The following is a 26385-nucleotide window of genomic DNA, read 5'->3' on the forward strand; positions in this document are numbered from 1 at the left end:
ATCAAGTTTATAATCTGTAAATTTATGATTACTAATTATGCATCTATTTGCATATATGTATTATCCATAGTTTCATGTGATTAATATAGTTACATAAACATATATGGTATAATCATGTATACACTACCTATACATATAGTTATATGCAATTTACACATGTATACATGTGTCTATATATACACATGTATTATGTATATTATGTATATGCATACACACATATTCTTGATTTAGGTACCTTAAACTATATGTTGTCATTTTTTTTTGTTTTTAAGTTATTATTTATCTCTGTATCAGAAAACATAGTTAGCCCTTACAACATTTAACTAAGGCCCCTTAAAATTTTAGAAGCTTATGGATTTATTGTGTATATCTTAGAAAACATATATGTGTATGCATTAACTTCCCACTAAGCTATACCTATTACTCTGAAAATTATCAATATTAATAACTTCAGATAATAGGATTGAAAAATGAAAAGTACCTTGGAGATAATATAATATGATCTGTCATTCTTTAGATTTGGAAAGTGAGGCCCAGAGACAAGAGTGTTTGAGCAGAGTCAGAGAAATAGCAAATCCAGGATTTGGTTCTAAAGTCAAATCATAAATACCATATTGAGCAGGTAAATTCAATAAGATTCTCAAGAGCTGGAACTATGTCAAACATCTTCATATATAATTCATCACTTTAAAAGTATTTATTCAAATGACTTAAAATATTGTGACTATTGGAAAGATTCAGATCTGTCTTTGCCTCCACTAACTAGCAATGCGTTCTTAGGAATGTCATTTTAGCCTCTTGAGTCTCAGTTTTTTCATTTGTAAAATGAGAGGTGTGAAGTGATTAGTCCCTAAGGTCCATTTCCAGCCACAAAATTCAACGATTCTATTTTATGACTATCAATGAATAATCATCTAGTTACTTAGAGAAAAAATAGGAAAATGGAGTTGTAAAAGTTTGCTTTACCCTCGATTCAAATATTTATTTTTTTTTTCCTGGACCAAGGAGTTAGGTAGTTTCCACCCCTTTTTCAGTGTTCTACTCCATGGACCAACTATGGACATGTATTCCAGTCCACAAAGCTTTCTTGATTTAGCTTTGATCTCTGGGTCTTTAGATATTATCAGCACCATCTTTCATTTAGTTGAGATTGCATTGAAGTCTACATGTGAACCTTTTAAAAGCTGATCTATAATTTACATCAAAATAGTAATTGGCCCAGCCTAAGGTTAGTGTTCTCTGACTTTCTTAGGAAAGGATTCTTGTAGACAATCAAAAAAATCCCTTAGGCAAGATTGTGACATTATTAGTTTTTTATTACCTCCTTTCCCCTCCCTTCCCCACATGAGTTGCAGAATTTTAAAATGTAACTTTATAAACATAAATTCACATGAAAGAGAAGAGAATCCATTTTCACAAAGAAGTAACACAACACAATTGGGAATTCAGAACATTTATTGCAAGAGCTGAATAACTGTAAATAATGTTGAACTGGCAAAGCAGTAACAAGGATAACTGTTTAGATATTTATTCTGTCAAAGTCATCAAACACCCTTCACAAACTGACATAAGTACTGCAATAAGCAATGCACCCCCAACCCATTTTATATCATTATAATGTGAAAAAAAAAGTGAATTGCTATATACAAAATAACTTTTTGGTAAGAACAAATTAACTATCAGATTAGCAAACATTTTATTTTTTTATTATTATTATTTATTATCTTTAAAACTCATGTTTAATTGTGGTGTTAAGTTAACTTTCACTTTTCTCAGTAAGGACTTTTTTTTTTTTTGCATGCTATTTATTTGTTTAAATCATCTGTCATGCCTTAACAAAAACCTCCTAAGAATGTTCAAATTTGAATTTGTTTGTACGTGCAACTGAGATCTTATTAACATTAGGAGTCACTCTTTGGGTTTCACTTAAGTGACGTGATGCTGGTACCTGCCAGGCATTGACCAACTATGATAACAAACAGTTAAACAGCAATAATTAGAGATTTAACCCTTTATTTTCCCCCAACTAGCCTACCAGGAGAATGCTCTGTTACATCATGAAGGCACGACACATTAAATATTTTGTGGCTATGGTCTAAAACACATTTTACTACAACATTAACGCAGATGAGCATAAACACAAAAGCTGCCTTTTCAGCAATACAAACGGTCTTAGTTATAGACACACATTTGTTCAAATATAACTACTATTTTAAAATTATGATTTTATTTCTTCCACGTGCTCCAATTGTGATTCATTCAATTGCCTGAATGACAAACGACCTTTCTGATCACTTTGGATTGGATCACTTCCTGGAGAATATTACTTTTCCACTTCTTACTTTTTAGATGCTACTTATTAGAGATTATTTTCAATTTTGCTGCTTTGAAAAATAAAATGTTTTTTATAAAGTATAGGTTCAGAGTTTTCTAGCCTTTGCATAAGTCTTTTTGTTGTTCAAACATTGTTGATGGGTTTCTTTGCCAGCTCATGAATAACACGTGCTGTCATGCAAGAAGCAAGATTTCAGAACCTTTTTATAAGAAAAACACAAGTATTTTGATTTTCTTGGAACAGTGTATGTCAGACAGACTAATAACACAGAAACACCATCACTAAAAGAAATAAGCTAAAAAAGTAAAAGAAAAAGTAAAAGAAACAAAAAAGAAACAACGATAAGACATAGAATTATGCTACAATATATTTTAGGTGAACATTATAAGTACACAAAAGTCATTAGTAATAACTTGCTTCTATTTACAAATACTTGAACACTGATTGACTGACAAGTGTCCACTAACATTGTTAATAGCACAATAGGTTTATCATTTAAGTTGCTTGAAGTATGATGTCAAGTATAGTGGTCCCAGCACAAATCAATGACAACAAGAGCACAATTTTCTAATTGGATATGCTTTTCATCATTGCAATTCTTTGACCTCTCACTCTCCAAGTGTATCTTCTGTTGTTCATAGCAGCAGTCCAGGGTCAAAAAACAAAATTTGAGAAGGGATATTTGCACTAGAGAGAGAGAGAGAAAGCTGTGGAGTTTACTCAATTCTGGTAACTAAACCCACAGAAGTAGAAGTATTTTCTCCCTTAAGTCGCATGACATCATAACTTTCATAGTGCTAATGCAAAGATGTGCATATCCCTGTTATAAGAAGCATAGTTCTAGAAATCTACCAAACACGTAAAGCTCTGACACACACAGTATTAGCAAGTCTACATAGGCTAAAGTCATTTGGTCCCAAGGAGCCATTTCTTATAGCTGGTGTTCCTTGGGACTCTCCACAGCTCCTGACACCTGTTTATAAGACTTCAAATTAGCCAATGGTATGTCACTCATGTGGCTGCCACTGTTGAAGTGCCCTTCGTTGGTACCATACTGCTTCCGGTCATTGAACTGGTTCCTGTTGCTATCTTCTTTCCAGGTCCTGGTCAAAGTGTGCCCATTCACCAGTTTGTCCTTCTTCACCCATTCCTTTTGAGGGGCAAAGGTGGAGAGAGGAGATTTGGGCTGTTGGTAGGGACCTAGGCCAGGAGGCATCCAGCAGTTATCAGAGTGACCCAACACCAAACATTCTTGGGTGCACATCTCCGTAGCTTCAGCTAATCCTCGGGGACCCAGAGGCCCATCTGTAGAAGATAAGACAAAAAAGAATAAAGGAAAAAAAATACAGGTTAGGATTTCTTATGTTTAAGATTAGTTTCTTTAAAAGTCATTATATTGTCAATTTTGTTTTCTTAGAAGTTGAGTATTTAATTTATTCAAGAAAAGTACTTTCATTTAATCTATCTTCCTTCATTAGAAAGCTTCAAGCAAAAGTTAGAGAACCACTTCAATGAGAATGGGCTAGAATGGATTCTTTTTTGGGTATGTGATAGAATAAATGGCCACTGAAGTCCTTTCCAATTTCTTTCATTCCTGAATTGTCCCATTTCTACAAAATAAGAGTGAATTAAAGCATAGTAAAAATGAATTTTTCAACTATAGAGGTAGAATTATTATTTTGGTCTAAAACCATATTTTCTCTCTCTCTCTCTCTCTCTCTCTCTCTCTCTGTATATATATATATATATATATATATATATCCACCTGATCTGTATTTAGGTACTCTAACACATACATCTATACATCTGTTTCTCTACACATTCTCCCTAATATGTAGAAGAAAATAGCTATATATGAAACCATGAAAATAGTACAATATTATATTTAAGATTTAAAAACTTTGGATGATAAAATCTATAATTCCAAGAAATAACTTGCAAAAGAATTACTTAATATCCAGGACAATTAAAACAAGGCTGCACCAATGACTGCACGTATAAAATAGAAAACTTGGCTATTTGGCACATCAGCATTAACATTGTTGCTTTCATGAAGCCACAATGAAAATATATTTACCGATTTTCAAAATCCAACATGTATTAGGAGACTTTTTAAACCATAATATACTAGTAAGAGCATAGCTGGCCAGCTGCAGGCACTCTGAAATCTAATTCAGCATAGAAATCATCTACATGCTCTGCTGACATTTTCCTCCTCCCCTATCCTAAGGGGATTTCAAAAAGTATAAAATTGAAGAAAAGATGTTGATTTAATCATATATGGTATAATATTCAGGAAAATACTAATAAAACATCTTTATCTTCATCAGACTATGTGAAATATAAATTTGAACAAGGATTTCAATGCTAAGGTGTGAATTTAAAACTTTTTTAAAAGAAAAAATTAATTCAATTTCAATAAGTCAAAATAGTTATGGAAATAAACTTTTTTTCTCCCTTGATTAAGCAGTCAAGTGATAAGTGATAGTTTGGAAATTACGATTGATTTTTCAAATGAGGTTAAATGGATAGGCATGAATGCTATGGGCATATAGTACTTTAAAACGCAGACATTAATCAGTAGGAGAAAAAGAAAACATTTCTGCTAGTTTGGATCATGTCAGCAATAAATGTAATTTAGTAATTAGGATATACTAAATTCCAAACTTATTTTTAGCTAACACTATCACATTTTTAAGTACTCAGTAATTATAGGTGGTGGTTATAAGATTAAAAAAAAAAAAAGATAGCCATTAGCCTTCATAATATTCTGAGGTTGTTAGTTCTACAGGTTAATTATAGCTTTCATTTTTAAACATTCCTATGTGAATTAGGGAATCCCTTTCACAGATCAGAGGAAGGCAAATTTAGAAGGAAGGGAGAATTATAAGAATAATATCTATCCATTGACTAGGAACTGTAAATATTAGGAAAAGCTATTTAAGCTCATTTAAACATAAACTTTGTCATTTCTTTTTTTTGCTCCCCCTTTTAAAGAAATTATTCACACACAAAAATGTCTTTCATATCTATTTATCCTTTTCATTCCCATTACCTCCAGGCCAGGCCCTCATTAATCAGCAGTCTAATTTGCTGCTAATGTTGCCCCAGCTAATTTTCCTTATTGTGGTCTATTCCTTCACTCTAATCCATTCTGCCATCCACTGCTAGACTAATCTTATATTTGTTTGGTTTTCTTTTAGTGGGCTAATCTGAGAAAGAAAGAAAGAAAGAAAGAAAGAAAGAAAGAAAGAAAGAAAGAAAGAAAGAAAGAAAGAAAGAAAGAAAGAAAGAAAGAAAGAAAGAAAGAAATGCAAAGTTCATAAAAACAAAAATAAACTAAAAATTCATGTTTGTATATGGTTCTGAGTCTACTTATTTAAAGTACAGCCTTCATAGATTTGTCAACTGCTCAAAAAACTTTTGAAAACTTCTTTCATAGCACTTCTTCATTTGTAATGGCCCCATCTGCCTCTTGAGTATTCCTATATTCCATGATTTCCTAATCTGCTTGTCTCATGTCTCCTTACTGTCCTTAAAATATGCCAAACAACTCAATATTTTTCATGCTTGTTTCTTCAGTAGAAAATTCTCACACTTTAATCTGCTGATCTAAACAGCATCTAAACAAATCTAAACAAAATTTAAAGAAGCCCTTCAAAGCCTTCCTTTCCTTAAGTAATCTAACCACTGATTATATTCTGAACATCTTCAACATGTGGAGGTCACACAACATAATTCAGAACTTATATGACTATAACCTGATTCATGATTTCTTCTTGTGTGTTAGTCCTCCCTCCAAGTAGGCCCTTAAAGGAAGGTATTTACATCTTGCATTTCTATTTTTATTCATACACAATTATTAGAAGAATAGCCCCAAGCACATCATTAGGCATCCAATGGACAAATGATAAGGAAATCCTGGAAATTATAAGAGATCATCTAATTTATCTCATCCAGATACTTGTTCTTAAAAAAAAAAAAAGTCTTGAAATCAAAAAATCTGGCTGAATTCAATCCAAGCCTTGACTTTGAACAGGCTTTTTAACTACAAATAATTTATTAGCCAATAATTTTTTTTTGGCTAAGTTTCAGTTTACTGTATAGTAAACATGGGGAAATAAGGTCTATGCTACATAACTTACCCATCATTACCTTGCTCCATTTTTATATGTGTATGCTATCTTTCTAAACAATTTAAGCTACTTGAAAGAGATTTTTTTTTATTTGTATCTATATCCCCAGTGATTAAAGACATAAGTACTTAATAAATATTTGTTAATTGTTTAGATATCAATGGAGAAGGAAATGAGTTTGCCATCAAACTAACATATAAAACAGACCTTGTGTTCATTAATGTCAATAGTTCATCTATTCTGATATTTCCAAAAATAAAAACTGCTTTTTCCCAGAAAAAAAATCAATAATTAAAATAAAATCAATAGGATGAGAAGAGAAATTTCATACTGTACGGAAGCCTAATTCAACAAAGAATGCTGGATAAATCAAGAAAGAGGTCTTTTGGGGATATAAAATGTACATGTGCCACACAGGAGGGAGAGAATGTGTACATTCACAGATAAGCCACATTTGGAGAAATAGTGTTCATTCTCTTCATTTCTCATTTTCAGCTTAATCGATAGTTAACAAATGGACTTTAGTAGCAAAGTGGTATATCTTATGTCAATGAATGAAGGTTAAATTAAGAGAAAGACAAAGTTCCTGTCTTACTAAAGTGTGTTATGTGTGTGTATGTGTGTATATAGATTTACATAGATGTGCACATATATTAATTATACATTATTCGGTCCCTTAAATGAAATGTATAGGGTGATAATTCTATCTGTAGATAGATTTTTAGCAAAGTTTTGCTGATTCTAAGGTAAATCTTTTAGATAAAAACCTTAGCAGCTGGCCAGTCCTCTGTGTGTTGGTGCTTTTTAGATAGTGTTTTGATTATTTCACCCCTGAGACATGAAACAGAAGACAAAGTAGGTAACCTTTACACATGTGCCATTCAATTCCATATCTATCTATCATATCCAGTTGGTTTGAGCCTTATAGAAAGAAAAATTGGTTTTAAATACATTATAATGAATAATGCTAAATGATTTTGGAAGTTTCCTTCTGCAGGTACAACGTCTTTTATTTTTAAAAAAAGACTGTCTACTCTAGCATAATGTATCTATATATTTATACCTAATATCTTTCATTTCTGTGAGAGAGAATGATTTCAGGAATGTAATTAGTTCATTCTCTTTAAAGCATTCAGTCTGCAAAAAATTTTTTCAGTGATATCCAAAAAACTAATTGTTACCAAATAACAATAAAATAAAAATAAAATAAATGTTTAACATGTAAATTGAACCTGAGAAAGTATGTTTGATTAATGATTATTATTTAGGCCCCTCCTAAAATTATTTTTTTAATGATGGTTTATAATTTTAACTTATCTCAGCCTGTAGCAATGCTTTGTACAATTGTTTTCTGAATACCTATTAATTTTATAAGTACAGTCACTTCCATCCTTTCTGTTAAAGGAAATTAAAATCCCTGGTAAGTTTTTTTTTCCCCCACACTGAATTCCTTTATTGATTCCCCCCTACCCCTTTCTAGTATTTGTTTCCAGTGCAATCTGTAATGCATGAGCTCAGTTATCAGCCTTGGCTGTTTGAATATATAAAGACACAAGTGCTGATAAAATTGTACAAGCCATCTGTCACTGCATTTAAATGTTTTGAAAGCAAACACAAAATAACAAAACCCTCTTTTGAATGGCCTTGGTAAATATTTACATCAGCTCTGACTGTCCCTTCCTCCCTACTTTCGCTACTTGAGCACCACCCCATTGAGAGAGAGAGAGAGAGAGAGAGAGAGAGAGAGAGAGAGAGAGAGAGAGAGAGGAGAGGGAGAGAGAGGGAGAGAGAGAGAAAGAGAGACAGTCAGTCAGTTCTTTTCTAGTAGTTTTGGGTGTGAACAGCTGTCAGGCAGCTGTATGAACTGGTGCCTTGAAAGAAAGCAGGTTTAGGAGGGAAATTATCTATGCCAATAGAATCCTGACTATACCTAAATGGTAGGAAATTTGAGTGGTCTTTTATCTTATTTTATTATACCCAGAAGCTAAACTGTTGTTTCATTGATTAACTCACTGCTGTAATTAGCAAGTAGCTTCTGGCATGTTGACCAGCTGCTTTTCAACCTGCTTCTTCAAAATTTTCTAGCTCCAAAGAGGGAACTAGAGTAATTTTTTTATTGTGTTGCTTTACATATTCTAGTTAATTTTCATTTAGGTGTATTTCTGTGGCCTTGTATAAGCTGATATTCCTTGATTTGAAGAACAGTCTTCTGGTGGATAAAATAGTACTGAAGAGATTGAATTATCAAGTCAGATATAAACATTTCATCAAATTTTATACATTTTTTTAAAAAGCCTCTCTAATCTCATTAGCTTTTTTTAAGCCTCTGTTCAACTTCAACTTTTTCTCCATATGACAAATAACCCTAAATCTAACTGTGAAATGAACTTTTTTGATGAGAACAAGCATTGCTACTATTATGAAACTTCATTTGTTCATATGTTCTAATTTTACTGTTTTCCCCAAAGACTTGCACACTAAGGTGAGAAAGTCTCATGCATAGAACTGTGTATTGCTGAGTATACTAAAAAAAGAAGGATGATTTGACACTTTCGTTTTTGTTCAAATGGGCACAAAGAAAATCCCAGTTAAATTTAGGCTTGGGAATGACAGCTTTTTTTCATTTCTTTTTTATTTTTCTTCAATCATTTTCCATTTTATATAGACTTTTCCTTATGATTTATTATTCTGTTCACTGTTATTAGACTGTTGGCAATACTACTTAATTGTCATGCCCACATTCTCTCATAGGTAACCTTCCTATTAAGATTCTTTTGGGCAAAGCCAAAGTAGTGCATTTGTGGGTCTGGAAAGAATTGAAAATTATAGCTCCTTTGCATTACAGAGTCTTTGAACCTTTACTGAAACACAGGAAACTTGACTTTTTATAAAATAAATACCTAAATATCAGAGACATAACTTAATGGCTTCATAATATGTGCATTTACAAGTAATAATATTTAAATTTAATATTTTAAAAGCATTCTTCCTACATATTATATTCATGTTGGATGTCTACCTTGTAACATAGTCAATTCCAGCTCTGATTTAAGAAATCTAGATCCCTTTTCATTGTTTTTTTTTTTAATTTATAAACTGACAATTTAATATTTTTATTCAAAGAAATACTTAAAGCATCACAAATTGCTATGGTCAATACTGCCTTTTGATCAAACTTCTGGCCTCTCCAAATTTAGGTCTGCTCATTCTCTGACAGCACAGGGCAACTCTCTGGATTTGTACTATAAACTTTTCGAACCTGGTACTTACACTTTATTGCCATAGATTTTAAGAACCCATTATAAAATAGGAAAAAGGTCTTCAGTGAAGGACACCATATTTAAATCATTTTATTTCTAGTGACAACATACTATGGTAGTTTGTGAGTATGCAAGTTTCAGAGAGATATAGGTAAGTTCACATAAATCCAAAGGGAATCAGAAAGCAGCACTGGAATAATATTCATTTGACTGATAGCCATAATTCCTACTTGATTCTTCTCTGCTATTGAGGTAATACTGCTCATCATCATCCTCACTAACATTTATTGATCATCTTCAATCATAAAGGCCATCAGAAATGTCCATTGCTTTGAAACACCTGACAGTCTAAAATTACTGAAATTCACTACAAATTCAACTATAGTTGAATACTACAGGTTGCATAAGAATCTTAGCAGTCTTCAGGGATATGTACTTGTCCCATTCTTGTACTTTCTGTCTTCTAATGGTTTAAAAATACATTTATACACACACTACCTAAGTCACAGAGTTTCTGTGAGGAATGCACACTGACAACACCATGTCATTGTGAGTTATTATGATTATCCCCTGATGCTACATTCTTATTGCTGCTCCACTTAATTGTACCTTCTATGTCCTGTTATATTTCTCTACAGCTTTCTTTTCTGGAAACATGATGTACTGAACTGCTAGAGTCTAGAGCACCTGAATATAAATCTCAACTCTTCTATTTACTACTTAAATGAACTTAAGAGTCTCATTAAGAGAATTTCTTAGAGCTTTGGTTTTCTTATGGATAAAATGAGGAGATTGGAATGGATGGCCTTCTCTGCTTGAGAACCTACTATTCTAAGTATGTTGGCATGAGGGGAAGAGGCAAAAGAAGAAGGTGATGGGGGTAAGCTGTAATTTTTATTGTTTTATGAATTGTCAGAGAATAAATGCATATCGGCACCTGCTAAGTAATTTATCGTCATAGAATTTCCTAGGGCATCGTAAGATTGAATGATTTGCCCAAAATGACACAGATGTCAGATGCAGTAGTACCAAAGTCCTAACAACTACAAGTCCAGTTTTCTATCCAGGTACCAGAAATATCAAACATGAGACCCATAATATTTCCAAATGTAGCCCAAATCAAAATATAATATTTTTTTGGTGTTTTATTTATTTTGTTAAATATTTCAATATTTAACAAAATAAATAAAACACCAAAAAAATATTATATTTTAAAACTAAATTAATATGTGATCCACAAAGATCTTTATGTATAAATTAGTTTCCTCCCTCCCTTCTATTTGAGTTTGATACTATTATACTAAACAATTCCTCCTTTTCCATGTTACTCATAAGTTAACTGAGGTATAGACAAGATAAAGAAAATACAACTTTTAATTTCTCACTTAACTGAAGTTCTGAATAGATCACCTTGCCAAATCACACACAGATGTTTTGTAACTCAATTTATATTAGTAATAACTGTTTGCATTTCTGATTCTAAGTTAAGTTTAATCCTTTAATCAATGTTCTACCTTAAAGCACAAAAACATAATATTAGGAATGCATCCACAATTACCTTGAGAAACAGACACAGCAGGAATTGACAAAAATCTTTGGTTAATGAATAAACAAGGACTAAATATTTCACACAGTTCTCATGCAGATTTTATTCTCTGGTCACAGATGAAAAGTCAACATTTGCAGATGGAGATAGTTCAAATGCTAATATACATGGTTATCCCAAGCAGATTTTTTGGGTATATGATAGAATAAATGGCCACGGAGGTCCCTTCCAATCCTTTCTAATCCTGAATTGTCCCATTTCTACAAAATGAGAGTGAACTAAAGCATAGTAAAATGACATAAAAATGAGTTTTTCAACTACAGAGATAGATTTATTATTATTATTATTATTTTGATTTAAAATCATAGATTTTCAGTATTCAGTTATCTTTTCAGTCATTCAAAGATTCTTAGGTTTGGGAATGACTTTAGAAATTATCTAGTTTGATCTCTTCTATTTATTGATTAAGAAGTTACGTCTAGATTAACAAAGTATAATAACATTCCAAGCTCAAAGAATCATATAACTTCAGAGCCAAAGCAAGTCACTTAAACCTGTTGGTAAGAAAAGGGATTGGATTGTGTAAAATATGGCTTTAAATACTTTGAATCTCTAAGAACTCTTGTAATATCTATGGGCTTTTCCTCCAAATTTTTAGTTTGGAAGTATAAAAGCACAAAAGTATAAGACACAGGATTCCAGATTTCAAGGTATCTAGCAGGTACAATTTGCAATAAAGCCCCAAGAGTATGCAAATGATGTAAGACTTGCAGACAAGTGCTTCTTTGAATTTTGCCTTTTCTAAAGTCCAAGAAGCTTTAGGGGCAAATCAGGTGAATTTGTTGAAAAAAGTTTGTTTAGGATCTGGAAATTAGAATGTATTAAAAAATAGACATGGTTTATATATCTATGCAAGTATGTGGCTACTATTTATAACTTGAACTAGGATAAAATGTTCGATATAAAAGGTAAACACGTTGTATTATAACTACAACAAGACAAAGTAGAAATTCAACAAAAAAAATGGCTGACTTCCTTAAGAACAATAAGAAGTAAAGTGTATGAAACTGTCTTCTAAAAGAAATGATGGAAGTGACATCTTTCATGTCATTCAAAAACAATCCTATACTGACAAGCAAATTGAGAAAATAACTTCTTGAATCTATTTTATGTATAATTTGTAATTATCTCTATGAAAGCACCTTTTTAACCTAAGGAAATTATTTGCTTCATTAATATAGTTATTTTCAAGATGAGCTTCTTTATTTCAGTATAGTAAGTACAAGATATGAATTTTTTACGACATCTCTATAAACTGTGTTTTTATGCTATATTTCCTGTGAGGCCCATTGTCAGTCATATAATATTCCTTTCTAATAAAAGGGGGGAAGTTACTGCCTTCCAACAATTGTGCTTTGATAGCTTAACCTTCAGAAAAGATGTTTAATTGTATCAATGTCTTTATAATATAAGAAATTCAGAATAATTCATTTTTTTTCTGAGTACATAAAATGGGAAATGATTTTATTATAACTTGTAGAAGATAAAAGTACAATCTCTACTAGTAAACATGATACATTGGAATAAAGATAATATTGCAGTAAAATTAATCTGGGTAGCTTTATTAACACTGTCATTAAAGTTCCCCAATTTAAAACTGATATAATAGGGAAACATGTTGAAAAAATCAGGAATATGTTCAAAATAAAAAAAAAAAAAGACTTAAAAAAAGACAAGTTAAATATATTTTCACATAATAAGAAGCCAGACATAAAGTTCTGTGTTTGGGGATTATTCCCTCACTTTTGTGTAGTTTACTTTTTGTTATCATTGGAGACTATCTCTTTTGATACCATTCCTTGCAGATCATCAGTTTAATACTTAAGCTAAATACTTCACAAATATTATCTCACTGAATTTTCACAGCAGCCCTTGAAAAGTAGGTACCATTTTATTGCTGTTTTACAGATTAAGTAACTTGGCCAAGGTCACAAAACCAATAAATATCTGAGGCCAGACTGGTATCGTCCTGATGTTAAGAAGTAGAATTCAAACTCAATTTTTCTATTCTTTCCATAACATTAGTCTTTAGTGCCTTCAAATAGGATTAAAGTGCTCACAGAGAAAGAATTTGAACTCAGACCCTCTGACTCTGGCAATGTTATGCCAGGCTAATTTTGTGACTTTAAATAAATCATTTAATTTAATAGAGGGAGGTTACTCAATGGGAGTTTCCTACACAGATGTACATGAGGAAAAGTAGAAAAGTAAAAGAACTGTCAAAACTTTGAAAGTCTGGAGGAAGATCCAGAAGAAACTATAGTAAAATGTGTATAAGAAAGAGATAAGAGAGCTTGTAGATAACAGAAAAGAAGAAGACAATGGGAAAAGACAAAGGAAGATTTCTTAGGAGTTGCCTGAAATAAAGCCATAATGCCTTGTTTTGAGATAAGCCTCACATTGTTATCAGATTTTAAGGGCCTTAATAAGACTAAATAGAACCTTAAAATCTTTTGTGGTTTATTCATTATAATCCTAGCAGGTGTGCTCTACAGATGGGAAACATTTCTTGTCTATTCTCTATAGCTTACACTTAATTCCATTATTAGGATAACAAATCAGAATAAATGTCATAAAAATGTTTTGTTCAATGCAATCTTGAGACTCGATATGTAGGAAATGCACTAAAATACAAGTAGGAATAAAAGTAAATAATTGTCATTATAAAGGAAAAGTAGATAACATGAAACTTTAAATCAATTCATTGTACTTTTTATAATACTTTAATAGTAAATTATATATGTGTGTATACACACACACACATATATATATGTATATATACACACACATATATGCCTAGTGAACATCTTGAATTAAATGTCTTATAGCATCTCAAATGCAACATTTCTAGAAAAGACTCATTAAATGTCTATCCAAAGTTTCCCCGCTTTCCATATTTCTTATTATGGTTGAGGGCACTGCCATCTTCCTAGCTACCTACATTTGAGATTTTGCTGTCATCATCAGCACATCTCTTATACTCACTCCACGTATCTAATACATTGTCTAATCTAGTTACTTTTAGCTTCACAACATCTCTTGTAGCTCTTCATCTCTCTTTTTACATTTACATGGTCATCATTCTTGTACAGGCTCTCATCATCTCCACTTAGTCTTAAATTACAAGAGCCTTCTAATTAGATATCTGCCTCAAATCTCATGTCACTCTTAATCCATTCTCTACTTAGCTGCCAATATAATTTTCCTAAATTGTAGGACTATGTCAGTCTTATCCTTCAATAAATTCTAATGATTCCTTATACCTCCAAGATCAAATATAGAATCTTCTGGCATTTAAAGTTCTTTACAATGTAGTTCCTTTCTACCTTTAAATATTTTTTAAGATTTTCTTTCATTCCATGCTCTTTCTAATTCAGTTAGTTTCCTTTCTTTTCCTTACAAAAGACACTCCATCTCCCACCACCAAACATTGGTACTGATTTTGTACCTGTGCTTGGAATATTCTTCCTCTTCATCTATACCTCTTGGCTTCCTACAAAATTCAGATCATACTTTCAGGAGACTTTTCCTTGTTATTCTGCTGCTAGTCTTTTCTCCTTAAAATTACCTTCAATTTACATATATTTATTATATTTACCACAATTATTTACAGGTTCTTTTCCCCATCAGTACATGAACTTGGGAGTAGAGACCATACTTGCCTTTTTTTGTATCCTCAATGCTTAGCAAATTTTGGACATAAATGCTTGATAAAATATTTGTTGACTAACTCCTTACATTCAAAATATGAACAGATACTTTTAGAAGATCTGGCTTCTGCCACTTCACCTTATCCTACCATATTAATAAAGTCACAAGGCAACTTGCTCTTGCCAAGTATTATTGATACTATTTAGGGTGTCAAGTTGTTTTTCTCTAATAGAAGTGGCCCATACAATGACCCCTTTCTTTTTAATCTAGATAACAGTCAAAGGCTTTTAGCTCTGTGAACCCCTGGAAAGATTTATAAAACTGGACTGTCATCTGGAAAAATCATTGTGGCTTAAGTTCAGAATCTATCACTAAATATATCTCTAATCAGGCTGAACCACTCCCAAGTAGATCTCCTAGAAAATGGGAAATCCCATGCAATAGCAATGACAGAAATGCATTTTTCAAATGTAACTTATGACTCATTTGAAGGAGGGAAAAAAAAAAAACAAACTAAAACTAATTATGCCAATACAATCTACTAAAGCCTAGGATTTTAAAAACATCTTTTGAATTAGCAGTTTTCTTTCATCTACCACTATGTAATATTGGAAATAGATAAACTATAAGTTAACACATAGAGCCTAGCTGTTCCTAGTTTCAATTTGTTATACAGTTGTTTCAGAAATATCCAACTCTTCATTACCCCATTTAAGATTTTCTTGGCAAAGATACTGGAGTAGTTTACTATTTCTTTCTCCAGCTCATTTTGCAGATAAAGAAATAGAGGCAAATAGGATTAAGTGGCTTGCCTAGGATCATATGGTAAGTATCCGAGAACAACTTTGAACTCAGATATTCACTCCAGACACAGTATTATCCACTTCACTATGTAGATCCCCAACCTTCAATAGTAGGATAGAAATACAGACTATACCTTTAACTTTTTCTTTTTTGACATAACATTCGTTTAGGTTAACTTCCTTTATCAATGCAGGTTTGCAATGTTTTCTTACTTAAAGAGTTGCTTAGAGAAAAGCTTCTCAAACTGTAACTCTTGACTCACAAAATTATAATTCATTATCAGTAAATATTTGATTTGTATACCTACTTTATATATCTATATACCTAGGTCAAAAGTGGAAAAGATTTAGGATGTCCTGGCTTGGAGCACCAAGGAATTTGATGAATTACCCAAACTCACATGGTTAATATATGTCTGAGGCCTCTTTAGAAGAGTTTGATACAGATACCTGAGGTGGATATATGTTAATGAGAAACTGCTTTTTGGCTATATAAGAATTCATGCCAATCACTGTTAGAAATCTTATATTACTATCAATAAATATATAATCTTCATCAATTCTAGAACTTTTCAGAATACTATTTCTTTCTTCAAATATGGAAAAAGTACCAAACAGTTAATGAAAAATAAAACATTTGGAAGTTAAAAGTGTGAAATTGTTTGAAATTTACTGATTATTTTCTTTAAAAAATAGTGAATGCTTTAGAAGTATTAGAAAAATGTGTATACAAATACATATAAACATAGAGAGATTGAAAAAAAGATAAATAGACTTGTCTACAAGTCTAAACTTCCCTAAACTAAACTTCCCTAAACTAAACTTGTGATAAAGTTTAGGGTAAAGTCTACAAGTCTTGTGATAAATAGACTACCCTAAACTTCCCAGACAAACCTTCACTTATGGAAAAGTTATCTACTTTTATGTACAAATGGACAAAAATATGTGTCACTGCAAAAACTCCTTGGCTTCTGGAAAAATAATGTTATTTTTTACTTCATTAAAAAAGATACTTCACAATGGAAACTCTTGGAATATGCACTATAAGATAGTGAGTTACTTTTTAGAAATTGCAAGTATCATTTAAGAGAAATATTAAAAAAAAAAGTTGTAAAGGCAAAGAATGAAAGATTTTCACAAAGCTTAATTTATTCAGTGTTTTCAATGATGATAGCAGCACCGATGTTAATTATAATTCAAAAAATGCCCTGTCAAAACACCTAAAACTCATGGTCTTGTATGCCCTCTAGCCCAATGTTTAGGTTCGTTGATTGGCTTAAGTAGGAAGATAGTGAAATGGATCATTGACAGTTGTTTAAAAAAGTGAAGCCTTCTCTCATTAACATCCTTTCAACTAATACTTGACTTTATTCCAAAAATTTAGCTTTAGGAGAGGCACTATTATAAAACTGTAGTTATGAGGGAATTAGCAGTTGTTTTTAAGAAGCTTATTGCCCCTGCACTGAGTGAATTAATTTATTAAAGAGCAAATTCAGAGCAGTGAATCACTTAGTACCATGGCAGCTAGACACTCTGGAATGAATTTTAAAAGATTAACTAAGATTTTGGGAATAACAACACCACCAACAAAAACAAATTCACTTTTTTTGTGGAATTTTTAAAATAGCTACGTTATTATCAAGAAATTTTTAAAAATACAAATCCTCTAGATTCTCCCTTATAATTTGAATGTTCGCCTTTTGAAATCAGGATTTCACAATTAAATCTAGCACTTACTTTTTCTGGGCACAAAACTGAAAACAAATAAATTTATTTTTCTTAGAAAATAAAAATTCTTGGCAACTCCTATTGTTAAAACTTGTGTCTTATGTATTAAAAATATTGTTTTTCATATTTTTTAAAGAAAATGGAAGGGAGACAAAGATGATGCAGAGATTATTGCTAATTTGCCAAACTATGTTGAGTCTATAATTTGTTGGCTAAATTCAGGAGGAGGAAAGGAACAATTGGTTCTCATGATTCCCAGTTGAAAAGAGACTTTAGAGGTTATCTAATTCAAACCCTCCCTTTTACATATGAAATAACTTAGGCTGAACGCAGTGAAGGGCCTGACTTCATTTCACTCAGGTGAACTGGAATTTGAATCATTCCCTGTCTTACTCCACATATCAAATATAAAATTTAAAAAAAAGTCACAGAATGATAAATTTAGGGCAAGAAGGGATTTCATATGCCATCTAACACAATTCCTAATTTTGTAAGTATGATTAATTCAAGGTTAAATTGATCAAAATATTAAAGTGGGATATGGACTCAGGTCTTCTGACTCCAGAGACAGTGTTGTTCACCTATTTATAAACTTTAAAGTGCTATTTAAAAACAAAAATCTAGCTCTTATTATCTTTCTAAGCTTATTTCATTTTTTTCTTCACTTTTCAATGGAGTTCAGTTTGAAACAATCCTGTGATGTTTCTTTCTTTGGTATTCTTTTGTGTCTATTATATGGATTGTTGTACAATGAATAAAATATCTGCTTTCTTTGGTTGAATAAAATATTGGGGTATATTCATCTGAAGTTATACTGGGGTATGTATCCCCATTCCCTGAACACCTTGTTCCCATATGATTACTTTTTTGATAATGATAATCCTGTTCCCATATGATTATTTTTTCTCTTCTCTAAATCATTGTCCTAATATACTATTAAATTTAGAAGACACAGCTACAATGCTAGAGGAAAAAAAGCATAAGTTATTTTAAGAGACTCCAATTCATAAGAAACTCATAAAACTATTGGTATTTTTCAGAGATTTTCAGAAGGATACTAGGACAGATAACAGAAGATATCAGGTATTAGGAATAGTCAAGTCTAATGTTCCGAGAATAGGAAGTATGTGTGATGAGGATATGGTCCCTTTAAGATTCCTTTCTTTGTGATTCCCAGCCCCCCCTAGTTAATGTAATTAATTTTTGATTCAGAAATCCTGGTGCCTTTGAATTCCAATAGAAGATCCGGATCTGTCCCAGCCCCCATTGGGATCTGAGCCAACTTGGGGCTACACCCACAGGCCCCTTTAGCTAAATCTCCCATTATAAAAGGGATATGCTGGGACCCCCTCTTTGCAGAGGTCCCAAACATGCTAGCCATGTCAGGATTTTCTGTCCACTGGACCCTCTGTCTGGTGCCCTTCTTATCTCTATTTTTGCCTATACTTTAACTTTACTTCCAAACCCCATAATAAGCTTCTTTTATCAATCTAGCTTTTTGGGCTGATAAATGCTTTTACTGGGGACTCGCACTGCTATTAGACTCCATTTACTGCCCTATCTTTGTGCTGAATCCAGTAGGGTTGCAGGGGAACTCTGTTTGACTCCTGTACCCCGAACCTGCCACTAGATCTCAACTAAACCCTAATTTCATTTAGGTACCCTAAATCTAGACCTCATCATGTGTGTGGGAGAGTAGTTATTTTCCAGAAAGGGATTTGATAAAAGGAGCTTTTCTTGTTGAAAAAAATATATCTGAAGAGATATGGGTTAAGAAATAATAGAATTAGATTAATTTGGAGGTGGTAGAATGGGAATATTCTATAAGTAATAATTAATGGATTGATGGAAGGGATAATAGAAGGAGGTCTCTATTGAGATCCATTTCAATGAAAGGTTTTTGAGAACAGGGACTTTCTTTGACTATAAGTGTAGCCACAGGCACATAGGAGGTAAACTACTATGTTGGATCTATCCTTAGATTAAAACATAGATAATTTATTTAGCAAATTTGCAAATGACTGAAAACTAACTGTTAATAAGATAAATAATAGAATCATCCAAAGGGATAACTACTAGCTAAAAAACAAACCAACATTAGGTCAAATGTAACAAGACAGAATTTAATAGGAATAAATATAAGATTTTACACTGGAGTTCAAAAAAAAATTCAATTCACAAAAACTGTATTGAAGAGGCAACATAATAGCAACTCATCTGAAACCATGCAAGAGATTTGTTTATTGTACTTCATGTCAAAAGTGTTCCATGGCAACAAATATCTAATATATTCTTAGATTGCATTATTGGTCAGCCTTCTGTTGTACCCCATTAAGCTGGAAAACTTCCAGAAGAGGATCACTGGGGGTGAAAAGGACTGTGAAGAAAATGTGTTTTCCCTCAAACTTAGAAAAATTTGGGATCAACGATGATCATGATAGCTGTCATGGAGAAGAAGGATTAAATCATAATTACTTGACCTCAAAAGGCAGAATTGCAGAAATAGATTTTTCCATATAGGAGACAGTTCCTTAATCATTAATACTATCCCAAATGATAACAGGATGCCTTAGAGGCAGTGAATTCTCTTTCATAAGTAAATACTACACCAGCACTTATTGAATATGGTATATAAGGAGGTGTGGGTTGTTTGAGATTCCTTCCCACTCAGAGATTCTATGGTTCCCTAGCTCCCGATTTTCCTTTTCCATCTTAAAGACTTCTTAATAACTATTTTTACCACTTTCCTGCTATTCTTTCTTCTTTAGCTCAGGAAAAACAAGTTAAACCTATGGGGAAAATATCTTGGTTTCTGGGAAAGAGAATTGATGTATTTTTTAAATGATAAAATAGGAATCAAGTCAAATTTAAAGTTTATGTCTGTGTGGCTTCCAAAAAAGCAGAGCTAAGCTTTCTTTCATGCTAAGATTCTATAAAAGTACCTTGATTCTCTCTTAGGATCTCCCTTCAAGGTTCAGTTCAAGTGCCACATCATACATAAAGTCTTTCTTGAACTCAGCTGTTCTTTCCAAAAACCTGTGTATTTATTCATTTCTTTGTATTCACTATTAATCCCCACAGAAGTTTTGTCCAACTGCTAGGCTGATTTGTCCCTACTTAAGCAATTTAGTGGCTTGTTATATCTGGGGGTTTACGGTATTGAAGTCTGATCTACTGCAGATACCTGATTTGTTTGGTCATTCCAGTTCAAAGCTTTTTCACTCAAAAAATACATTCTTCTCCCTAAATTTTTGTTTTTTATTTTTTTCTCCATCCAGAGATACCTAGGGATTCAGAACATTTCCAATCAGACGCAAATATCTTCTAGGATTTTGTCATGACAATTCAACAGCTACTGACTGAATTGCTCTATGATCCATAGTATTAAGAATTAGAAAATCCTTAATCTCACCATGTGGGTACATATTCAGGACATATTATATTCTCCATGTGTTACTTGACAGTCATCTTAACATTACCTCAAACAATGTCAATGCTAATGGTCAACTGAAAGACTAGGTATGTCAATATGCAGATATCTATAATATATGTATATATATATATATGTGTGTGTGTGTGTGTGTGTGTGTGAATATGTAGGTATTTATAAAATTATTAAATTTAATTAAATTATCATTGAATTGAATTGAATTATTACAATTAAATTTATGTTTGTGTTGAAATTCTGTTTCTCCCATTTTCTACCTATATGACCTTAGGCAATTCATAATTCTCTGTGAGCCTCATTTTCTGCTTCTTTAAGATGTGAATGAATGATAACATTTTCATTACTTTCCTTACCAAGGTATTGTAAGTATCAAATGAAGGAACATAGAGTATTATATCACTACAGTATATTGATTGATCAATTGATTGCTTGGGTTTATAGTAGGGTACAGTTAACAATAGGTTGGGGGAGAAAAGTATTCATGAGATTTAAAGACAAGGAAACATCTAATGGTAAAATACCATGAAGCCAGAGATACAGAGGGAAAAAAAAAAAAAATTTGTTGTATTCTTGACTAAACTTTAAACTTATTTTCAACAAGCAGATCTGACAAGATTAGGCCAATAATTTATAAATTATTTTCTTTTTAAATGAATAGACAGAAGATGAAAAGCCAGATATTCACAAGAATGAATTCTCTCTATCTCCCTCCTCACACAGATTATACATGTAAACCAGGAACTAGAAGTATAATCATATCCAAGCATTTAGATTATGTAGGTGTTTTCCATTAATTTTCTGCAACATTGATATTATAAAGTTTTTCTCACCATTTTTATATCTGATGTTGAGAAGAAATCAATAAGTACTTCATTTATTTTATTTATGATTTTTCAGACTAGAACATCATCTCTGATTTTCAATAAAGAGAAAAATAGTCACATAATTGTATTTACCATATTATATGGTGTCCATGGAATTTAACTGAATTGGACTGAATGAGAACAGGAGCAAGAGGTTAGTTATAACTGTGAAATAAGACAAAATTGGAAGATCATTCCTATCTGTTGTGAGGAAAAATATGAAATGTGACTTTTTTCTCTATAATGTTTCTCAGCTCTCTGATCTTCCACCTTTCTTTCCATCCTTTATCAAATCTATTTGATATATATATATATATATATATATATATATACTCTAATTGTCTTTTAACCAGACAACTATATTAACCTTTTTTTCCCCTCTAGCCTCCTTGCTTTCCCATTTTCTCTCTCGTTAGTTTCCTCTAAAAAACATACTAACACAACTATATTTTTCATTCATTGCTTTGAAAATGTTTTCTTAAGGTTTCAACTAAGGAAAATGCTAAAAGTAAATTACCAACAAATAATCATGATGCCTTTCTCACTATGGTATGAGTGTATATTTGTATATGACAAATATATTCAATTAGTTGACTATATGGTTATTTGTTGTTATAATTTTCTCCTGACATAAATCCTTGGTTATTAATAATATTTTATATAATTACATAAAATTCATCTAGTGCCCATGTAAACTTCATTTTTTACGTGGATACTAATTTTTTTTATTGAATCTGAGATTTCATCATGGAGGGGAGGACACCAGTGAGGCATTTTTCTTTCAAAACCAGTTGTTACCTGCTCCTTATTTTATGCTCTTAGAAAGTTGTCTATGGCACCAAGAAATTAAGGATCACACAGTGTGTTTGAAGTGGTATTTAAGTCCAAGTCTTTCTGCTTCCAAATCCAGTTTTATCCATTATTCAAGCAAGATTTTATATATATATATATATATATATATATATATATATGTATATATGTTGTATATGTATGTATATATGTATATATAAATATGTGTGTGTGTGTGTGTGTATATATATATATATATATATTATACATCACTGATTAGATATACAAAGTACACAATGAAGAAAAAGTGTTCCTCAGATTCTAATTCATGTGCAAAGAATAAACATACAAGCCAGATAATATAGTCACAAACGCTGTCTCTCTCCCAATTGCTCCTTCTCTGGAATTTTAGTTACCTAATCTCATTTTATCAAAAACATTTTATTACTTAAATGATTAAATAAACCTAAAATTTCTTTTAATTCAGCCTTAAGTTTACCTTTGCACTATGAAAGAAGGAAAGATTTGCTAGGAAAACTAGCATCATTTGACATTTGGAGGTGTTTAATATATTAAGGAGAACAAATTATTTTACATGCTTTGAACATTATCTGCATGTGAATAATTATAATATTTGACAAGTACATAAAATGCTAAAGGTTTTCAAAGTGCTTTAAATATATTATCTCATTTTATACTGAGGATAATATTATGAGGTGCTACTAAAATATTATCCCTATTTTATAAAAGACAACATTGAGGCTGAGAGATGTTATGACTTACCTATGCTTATACAGCTAGTGCATAAATAACTAAAGTACAATTAAAAACTAGGCTTCTCTTCATTCTAAATCTAGCTACTTTTTGATGATAACATGAAAATAAGATGTATTTATTCTTCAGAGTATGTTTAGTAGGAACTCCATTTTGAAACAAATTAATTCATAATTCAAATTAACTCATAATTCATAACTAATACATTTATAAATTAGTTTAAATGAAATTATATGCATTTGAATACAAATCTCTCAAATATTTTCTCCAGGTCTGGTTTTTCTTACTGTCTTTCCTTTCCTTTAACCATTGTGTGCATAGGTAGGGAACTAGGGGGAAGAAGCTGGGAATTACAATACAATGATATAATTGACACATAACAGTTCTACATGATACTATATAAAATTGTACTTTTTTCTCTGCTTTGTAGAATATTAATAGTTGAGGCCTTAACTTCATCCACATATTTGCTTTTCAGATCATGGAACTGGAAAGAGCCATCACTTAATCATGACTTCACGACCGTGTACTATCTTACGACTGATTTTATCCTTTCTTTAATAACTTTTAAAGAAAAAAGCTCTCTAAATCATCTTACAAACTATCAAATATTTAAGAATTGCATGGCCACAATTGCTTTTAGTATTACCCTAAATGCATCATTGACACATGGCACAAAAGGCTTTGTTATTATTATTATTATTATCATTACTATTATTTTTAATAAAAATGAAAGGAAAGTCTCTGGAATTTCTGGCCCTTAGTATAAATAGCAAAATTTTAGACACAGGTAAAAAACCAGATGGAGATTTAGTTACTCCAATTTCTTTCTTTCCCCATATTTTTCCCTTTTGATTCTTTCTTGCTGATCTACTTTATGTGGAGAAAGGGGAGTTGTCACAAAGAATCAATCTGCCATAACCATGATACTCTAATTGTATGATGACAGGAGACACTATAACTCTTTTCCACGTTCTTGGTTCTTCTCACAAAATGACTTCTAAAAACTAGAGCTAACTCTCCTTTCAATCCAGGTCTTTAGCAAGTTACCTTGCCTTTCTCTTAGGATCTTCCTTCAAGATTCAGCTCAGGATCCACCTCATGTACGATGACTTTCTTGACTCCATTGTTATAACCTGCCTCCCTTTCAAAATTTGTTTGTATATTCATATGTTAAAATATATTTTGTGTATATGTTGAATTTAAGCTTTTTGAGGGCAGGGTGTTGCTTAATTTTTTTCTTTGTATTAATAGAAGTCTAGTAAAGTTTCATGTCCATAATGCCTACTCAAATGCTTGTTGAATTGAAATGAAAGAGGATATTTTAAATTAAACTGTCCCCAAATCATAAAGCTAAGGAAACTTTCTTTGAAAAGCAAAGGGTTCTTTTTTTTTTTTGTCTAAATGGATTAAAGCAAATAAGAAAAATTACTGGATTTTCTGAAAATTGATATTCACAAAGTATTCCTACAGTAGAATGAGGAAAAGGATTACTTTCTATCTACTTTTTCCCCTTCTCTTCTTCTTCTAACACACATATATAGCCTAATGTTTATTAGAATACCAACTTCATAGTAATTGCTTGCTGAATAAATGAAAAATTCTCATCCATAAAGAAGGTATTTAAGACAATTGTCTATAAAGTTCTTTTCTTTTCCTCCCTCTCTCCCTCTCTCTGTCTTTCGCTGTCTCTCTTTTTTTTTTCCTCTCTCTCTCAGAGATAGGTATACACACATGCACACATATGATTCTAGAGTCTAGTAGAGTGCCAAGTGTTTAGCAATTATTTGCTGAATAACTGAAAAATTCTTATCCATAAAAAGGTTAAGATAATTATGCAGATTAAATGTTCCTGAATTATCTGGAAAACTATCTCTAATTTCCACCTGACTGTGAATACTGAGTTGACAACGATGTTCTTAAAAACATTTAAGTCTTTCTTAGCCATCAAATCCAAAATAATTTCACTTGTACTAATTTCTGTTCTTATTTTTCTCTCAACATAGTTGAAATTTTTGTTGTCTTGTATGTTTGAACCTGTGCCAATTGAAAATATAATTAATTAGCTTTTAGATCATTGATGAAAATATAAATGGAATATCATTGACCCTTCAAAGACCTAAACTGGTATCCAACATAGATGCAGGGCACTTTGTAATTGGTTGTTGTTTATATTCAGTCCATCAGCCAATTTTTAATCTACTATACACGATTACTGCCTAAACCATAAAAATGTAATTCTTTCAAAAACATTTTGAGTCATTGAACAAATATTTTACAGCACCAAAACAAAAACAAACAAACAAAAAAGATGGCTCGTATTATTAATTTTGTAACTATTCTGATCGATAGGATGATGTTGGTATGCCACCCTCAACAGCTTTGTTCTCACCCTTGAAATGCCTTCCTATTACTTAGTTTTTAAAAATCCATATTCCTTAACTTGATATTATCTGACTCTCCAGTTTTATCTGCATTCTTAATCTATCAACAAGTAATTACAAATTATCAACTATATACTGGATCCTGTACTAGATAATAGAAATAAAAATACAGCAATGAAATAGTTTCTACCCTGCCAGGAGCTTACATTTTATTGAAACAACATGTAAACATATTGTACATACATATCTACACAATGCAAGAAGTCTTATGTAGAAAGTGATGTTCAAGCTTAACTTTGGAGAAAAATAGGGAATATAAAGATCAAACTTGAAAAAGAGATGTATTCTAATGTATTATAGGAATAAGAGATAGCTTATCCAAGAAGGATGATAGAACATTGATAAAATGTTGTTTGTGAGGAACAGCACACAGGTTTAGTTGTCTTGGAATATAAAATGTTTAAAGGGGAGTATTATCTAATAAGTCCAGCTATGAAGGAGAGTTAGCTTTAAGGTATCAAGCCCTTCAAATCAGACAGGAGAGTTTGGTATTTAAACTTTGAGGTAGAATCATGGGAGCATAATTTTTGAGATGGAAGGGACTTTAC

At 31.7% G+C, this 26385-nt stretch overlaps 1 protein-coding gene across 5 annotated transcripts in view; it reads right to left on the bottom strand.

The window, feature by feature from the left end:
• Nucleotides 1-1775: 1775 nt before the first annotated feature.
• The window catches only part of PCDH9 (protocadherin 9), a 1020109-nt gene continuing 995499 nt past the window's right edge, over nt 1776-26385 (bottom strand). For all 5 annotated transcript variants that reach the window (XM_031963613.1, XM_031963612.1, XM_031963616.1 and 2 more), the window contains one exon: nt 1776-3640. In XM_031963613.1, coding sequence (XP_031819473.1) covers nt 3267-3640 — 374 coding nt within the window. In that variant the 3' untranslated portion in view covers nt 1776-3266. The remainder of the gene's footprint in view (nt 3641-26385) is intronic.

This window comes from Sarcophilus harrisii, chromosome 3 (genome assembly GCF_902635505.1).
Source record: "Sarcophilus harrisii chromosome 3, mSarHar1.11, whole genome shotgun sequence".
Taxonomy (NCBI): domain Eukaryota; kingdom Metazoa; phylum Chordata; class Mammalia; order Dasyuromorphia; family Dasyuridae; genus Sarcophilus; species Sarcophilus harrisii.